Below are 6,846 nucleotides of genomic sequence, written 5' to 3'. Positions count from 1 at the left end.
AATTATCAAAAGAAATTGAAAGTCAAACGACAAAAGAGGAAACATAAGCATGGTTTTTCAAGAAAAACAAACCACATGAATTATCGACACTGAAACCAGATTCAAAGCGGAACCTCGCGCCATTTTGATTGATCACAAACAGCATAACAGCATTTAGCTGACAGAAAAATTAGACGAAAGCCTTTAAATAAAAAAAAATTATTAATCTTTTTCGTGCATTTGTCTCGAATCAATTTGACTAGAGGAGTATGCAGGCACACAGGGTAGTGGGCAGACTTCCCATTGGACTTCCCAAAGCGTCTCAAAAAAATGAAACCTGATTCCATACACTTTCATAATATCTGTTTTTATCAAACAAGAACAAAAGAAACTGAACTTCGAGACTCGTGTTCAAACCATCAGAGGGTAATAATTATCTGGCCTAATAGAAAAAAAACTGCATAATGGAGATCTTAATTTGAAACTTATTCTGCTTTGTCTTAAACTGCCCTGCCTTGCCTAACTCTGCCCTTCCTTGATCTGCCTGCCCTGCCTTGTTTTGCGCTGCGCTTCCCTGCTATGCTTCTTGCCCTGTCCTGCCCTGCCCTATCTTCAGCTGCCTTTCTTTGCGCTGTCCTGCTCTGCTCTGCTTTGCCTTGCGCTCCCCTACCTTGCCTTGCCATGTGTTGCTCTGAACTGCGTTGCGCTATCCTGTCTTGTTTTGCGATGCTCCACCTTGCTTTGCGCTGCCCTGCCATGCTCCTTCTGCTTCCCAGCGCGGTCATCCTCTAACCCACTTTACCTTGCGCTCCCCTGCCTTGTTCTGCGATGAGTAGCTCTGCCTTGCTTTGCGCTGCCCTACCAAGCTCCTTGTCAAGCTCTGCCCTAAATGGCCCTGTGCTGCGCTGCCCTGTTTTGCCTTGCGCTACATCGCACTGGGCTGCTCTGCTTAACATGCCCTGCCCCTACTTCCACTGATTTGCTCTAATTTACCTGCCCTGCACCTAGCTGTTTTGCCCTGTCATGACTTGCGCTGCCGTGCCTTGCTCTGCCTCACATGACGCTGCCCTACTTTGTTTTGCGCTGCGCTGTCTTGCTTTACGCTGCCATACTCTTCCTTGCGTTGCCCTGCATTGCCCCTCCTTCCGCTGCCCTGCTTTGTTTTGTGTTGCGCTGTTCTGCCTTTCCTTGCCTTGAGCTGCACCGCCTCTCCTTCACTTGCCTTAAACTGCCCTCCTTGCGTACCCTTCTTGCCCAGCCTGCCTTAAGGTGCCCTGTACCTCCTGGCATTGCGCTGCCTTTCTTTTTGCTGCCCTGTCCCTCCTTGCCTTGCGCTGCCCTGCCCCAACTTGACTTGCGCTGTTCTACCTCTCGCAGCCCTGCCTTGCGCTGCCCTGCCATGTGCTGTCCTGCCCCTCCTTGCCTTGCGCTGCCTTGTCCATCCTTGCCTTGCGCTGCTCTCAACCTCCTTGCTTTGCGCTGCCCTTTCCCTCCTTGCCTTGCGCTGCCCTGACCTGCGCTCATAACTTCATAACAATCTGTTTAAACATTTGACCTTGACCTTCGCAAGCTTGCTTTATCTTAAAATTTTTAATTGTTAGCTCAAAACAATTCAAACGTTACGAGTGGTAAGCTCTTAAACATGTCGCCCACGGCAATTGAAAACAACTTACAATTAAATATAATATTTTGAAGACAACGAGCCGAGAAAGACAATTGCACACAAAAAGCTTAGAAACAAAACTTAACAATACCCTTTCTCATCGCAACGGTATTGAATCACAATATAAGCTGACAATCTAGTGTAGACGTATGATGGGTCGAGAAAAAAATTTAAAAATTGCGCTGCAAAAATTTTCAACTCGATGTGTTTAAGATCCGAATACACCCGTGAATAAAAATTCTTATCGCCCATCAAACCACACCCCTTTTGTCGCCTAAGCCAATAAAAGATTACCCAAAAAAATCCCAGCTGAATAAAGAGTTTCAGTAAAAAAAAAAGAAAATTATATAAATTCTGAGTTGTTTTATAACCAACATAAATACAAAATTCTGAGTAAATCGAAAATTTGAAGTGCAGAAATTCTCAAAATATGTCACTGAAGTACCCCTCACATAATATATAAACTATTACACTTTTACTTGTAAAAAAAATGTATTATGGGAAAAAATCTAGTTCACGCATCCAAGACGAAGTCTCTCGCGAGGTTACCAGCGTATCGAACATTTATCAAGTTTGTGAGCCTACAATTCGTAGCAAGCAAAAAATAGCCAATCTCTACAATGAATAAACTATAGAAAGTAGAAGCTCAAGTATTAATAAAATATTGGACAAAAAACACATAGCCATTTAGCTCATGTATCAAAGAAAAACTGAAAAATATTTAAAAAGTAAAATATCTCATGGTTGAGTCTCATATTTATACTTCACGGCAGAAAATGGCCGCCCAAAAAACTTAGTGCAAGTTTGAAATGCAAACCTATGAGAAAATTTGGGAAAAAAGTATTTCGAATACTGTGATTTTCATGGATCTCAAATTTTCAGAGCAAATTTGGCAAGCACAAATTTGAGGATATTTACTGAAAAAAAATCATCACGGTATATAAAAAAGTTTTCATAACGTTCATTGATAATTAAAAACTATTTATAAAAAAAGTAAGAAAGCTACATCAACAAAAAATTCATAATATGAACTGGCATTGTGTTCAATTTGAGAGAAACATAACAAAACATAATCGACAGAGCTAAAATTTCAGAATTTGAACAATCGTCAAGTAATACTACTGTACAATTGTATAATGGAAAAGGAAACATTCATGAAAAACCAGGATAGCTGTCTACTGTGCAAACCACACAGAATGTTCCGACCATAGTCTTAAAAAAACTTTTATCTTCAAATTAGTGGCGTTTTTCTGAGTGATGTGATAAAAAATATGAAGTAAAAAAATTAAGCATATTCAACGGTATTAGTAAAAAAAATAGCCAACTGGTAGATGGAAAAGAGCAATGAACGCAAGGAAACTGAAAAAACCTGACTTGTTTTTTTTTCAAAATCCTTCAATTTTTGAATGTCAAAGAAAAAAATAGATATTTTAGTTTATAGAACAATTTATGATTGACTCTTTTTTAAAGACTAACCCAAGTTGAGAAAACTGGATCAATAGGCAAAACTTTTAATTCGCTCGGAAATCTGATAATTAATTTCCATTTTCGAAAATAGAAGTCGATCGCGTTTTTCGGTGACCTTTACACTGTTGCTGTTCGATAGTCGAGTTTGCCTTTATTTTCACAATGAAAATGCACTGAAATTGAAAAGAAATCAAAGTCAAACCACGAAAAATCAAAATTGGGCGTGAACAAATTTTAAGACTTTCCTGAAACAGAAAAAAAATCAGCAAGACCTATATAAGAGTACTCACTAGGTTTATTACTCTTAATAGTTCGATATGAAAACAAAATTTGTGGTAACGACAAAAAAAAACTAAAAAAAAATCGTGAAAATCACACATTATTTTTCTGATTGTTTTCGCTGAATTAAATTGAATTTTGAAAAATTTTGATTCCCAAAAACTTTGCTTGAGTAAAATTAAGTTTTCAAGGCGTAAATTAAGCTTAAATAAGACATTGTAAGCCTGCGCGCTAATCTTATTAGCTCGAAATTAAACCAAAAATCAAGAAATTTGAACCGGTTTCTTTTCTCGATCGTATTAAGCAGTTTCCCTTTTAAATGAAGCATTGAAAGATTAATAAGCCAAAACAACAGCAACTGAATAAAACTTTTGGGGAAAAAAAGAACAAAAAAATTTTATCATGACAGACGTAAATATTAACTTAACTAACAGAAATCTCAAGAAATTACGCATGTCAGCCAATAAAACCTATGTGAAAATTCGGTTCGCAAGGTTGGTTAGTTGAAATTTTCTGGTACCCGGTTACGTTTTTCGTGAACTTTGCACTATTGCTGTTCGATAGTGGATTCTGCCTTTCTTTTATCAAAGGAAATGAACTGAACTTAAAAAGAAATCAAAAGTCAAGGCGCGTGCGTAATAACAAACTTGAGCGAAATAATGAAAAATGAAAAAATAATCACGTCCTATCTGAGAGTCTTAACTACGTTGATCAACTCTTGGAAAAGCATCTGGCTCAAATGTTCACAACAATTATATCGAACTCAACACTTTGACATATCCTACTTCTGCTTTTCGCTTCCTTTTAGGCGAATAATTGACGATGATTCTCAAAACCTCTCCCGAAAAATCAGCTCACATTGAGTGGGAATTAAAAATCAAGTACAAAAACGCTTCCAGTTAATCTCTTAACGACTCGCCTCTTTATCTTCTTTACACTCTAATACCTCTTGAACTTTAAATCTAAAATAATTTAGAAAAAACTAAGACGAGATTGTTGTATTAGCGTTCAAGCTTTTATATTTTTTTACACTTTTTTATTTGTTTCGTTTTATAAGTTTCAACACGCGGAATGTCCAATATGTGCCTGCTTACTTTTTGAATCAAAACTGAATTTTCAATTTCTATTTGATGTCCTTGACTGGAAAAACTATTCAATCACACATGAAAATACAATTTATTTGTTAGCATTTGAACTACTGCTAATTAACTTTCAAATATCATAACTTCCAGGAATCATAATTGTTCCCGAAACATAACTTTTGAACATCATATATCTCCCAGAAGTTATATTGAAGTCACTACAAATTGACAATGGGCGACAAAAAGTGCAGATTTGGGTGATGGAATTTCAAGTGGCTCAGCTGAGTTTCGATTTTCAATTTTTTTTTGCTCAGCTGAGCTTAACAAGTTGAATCTGCAACCTATTGTACTATATTACCGAAAATTGAAACTTTATGTACTTGAACTTAAAAACTTCTTTCTGACACCAGACAAAAAACATAGCCAACAGACACTTGGAAAAGAGTAATGAACGCAAGTAAACAGGAAAAAACACTGACTTTGTTGAAAAACCTCAATTTGCAAGTTTCAAAGAAAAAAAGCTGGATGCCCTTTAAAATTTTTGAATTTCTAGAACAATTTATGATTGGAGCGTTTTTGATAATATTAACCCAACTTGAGAAAACTGGATCCATAGGTAAAATTTATATTCCGCTGGGAAATCTTAAAAATAAATTCCACTTTCGAAACTAGGAATCGTTCACATTTTTTCGCGCCATTTCCACTTTCGTATTTGGAGAGTGCAATTTAGCGCAGATTTTTTTCAATTGAACTTAAAAATTGCATTTTACCTAAGTATATCAATATTTTAAGACTTTTTCCTCAAAAAAAAAACATAAAAAAATCAGGAAGACCTATATAAGAGTCTTCACTAAGTTCATTACTTACGTCACTTTCAACTTCCGTGTTTAAATTTCTGAAATGTTAACGCTCTAAAGGAAAAAAATATTGCTGTGAAACGGCTGTCCCTGCTTCTGGCGGGCATTTTTCCTAAGAAAAGTCGGAGATTAATCACGCGTCGTTGTTTTTCGGGGTTTGATTAAAACAATTTCCGTGTTTCAACTTCTGAAATGTTAACGTTCTAAAGGAAAAAATGTTGCTGCGAAACTGTTGTTCCTGCTTCTGGCGGGCATTTTTTGTGTTTTTCCTTAAAAAAAGTCCGAAATTGTAATGAAGTAGTGAAGACTCTTATATAGATTTTTTGTTTTTTTTTCAGGAAAAAGTCTAAAATATTGATACACTTAAGTATAATGCACTTTTTAAGTTCAATTGAAATTAATCTGCTGAAAGTGACGTAAATAGCACCCCGAAAAACAAAGACGCGTGATCTCCGACTTTTTTAAAGGAAAAACACAAAAAATGCCCGCCAGAAGCAGGGACGGCAGTTTCGCAGCAACACTTTTTGCTTTAGAACGTTAACATTTCAGAAATTGAAACACGGACCGATACTGTTTCTATGGGACGAGACACAAATTAGCACTTATGAAGCAGCGAAAACTAACAAGTAATTGAATTGGGACTGCAGCTGAGACAAAATCCTGATAGAGACATTTAGCAAGTGGCATTTCATTGAATGTGAACAAAACCGAAAAAGAGAACTATATTTATCAGAACGAACAGAACAACTTAGATACAAACATAGCCAACAGAGTTGAAAAAAGTCAATAATGGCAATTAAACTGAAAAAAAAAGATTTGTTTCAACTTTCGAAATTCAAAGAAAAAATTAGATGGCCGTAAAGCTCTTTGAATTTTTAGAACAACGTATGATTTAACACTTTTCCTGATGAAATCAACTCAATTTGAGAAAACTGGATCAATAGTTTAAAATGTTTATTCAGCTGGGAAATCTGAAAATTTACATCCTCTTTTGAAACTAGAAGTCGATCACGTTTATATTGCGTGACCTTTACACTTTCGTTGTTCGATAGTGGAGCTTGTCTTTCTTTTAGCAAAGCAAAAGAGTTGAGCTTAAAAAGAAACCAAACGTCGAGCCGAGAACAAAAACAAACAAACAAAAACCACCAAGGAATTTCTAAGAGTGAGTACTCACCACATTCATGACTCTTACTGAGTACTTTTTACACCGCAAAATTCTTTTTTACCGTTCATTGATCTTCTCTTTGTTCATAAACTTAAAAAGATCTTGAAAAAAGCAAAACCATTAGGACACTGAAGCTGGGTTAAAATATTTAATAGATCTATTTGTTGAAATTTTAACAAATAAATGTCCATGATTCCGCAGGTGACTGCTTTAAATAGAATAATTTAGAGAGCTACAATGTCATTTATCTCGATGTAAATGCGTCGCGACGAATAGTTTTTTCGTCCCGATCTCACTTTATTTTTGGACCAATTGTCGCTTTTCACAGATGTACTTGTAGTTTTCAGCCAATAG

At 36.2% G+C, this 6,846-nt stretch overlaps 2 protein-coding genes across 2 annotated transcripts in view; both read right to left on the bottom strand.

The window, feature by feature from the left end:
- Window positions 1-6,846, bottom strand: part of LOC134841881 (MYND-type zinc finger-containing chromatin reader ZMYND8-like) — a 276,942-nt gene that overhangs the window by 213,669 nt on the left and 56,427 nt on the right. The window lies entirely within an intron of this gene.
- Window positions 1,078-1,503, bottom strand: LOC134841126 (uncharacterized). Its single transcript, XM_063856914.1, has one exon. It carries the CDS (start codon window positions 1,501-1,503, stop codon window positions 1,078-1,080), a length of 426 nt encoding a protein of 141 aa, XP_063712984.1.

The sequence above is a fragment of the Symsagittifera roscoffensis genome, chromosome 3, assembly GCF_963678635.1.
Source record: "Symsagittifera roscoffensis chromosome 3, txSymRosc1.1, whole genome shotgun sequence".
Classification (NCBI taxonomy): Eukaryota; Metazoa; Xenacoelomorpha; order Acoela; family Convolutidae; genus Symsagittifera; species Symsagittifera roscoffensis.
The sequence above is the reverse complement of the archived record's forward strand: the minus strand, read 5'-3'. Positions and strand labels throughout refer to the sequence as shown.

What these genes read in the sequence shown, in the direction of transcription:
- LOC134841126 (XM_063856914.1), bottom strand. Translation starts at nt 1,503, where the DNA reads ATGAGCGCAGGTCAGGGCAGCGCAAGGCAAGGAGGGAAAGGGCAGCGC.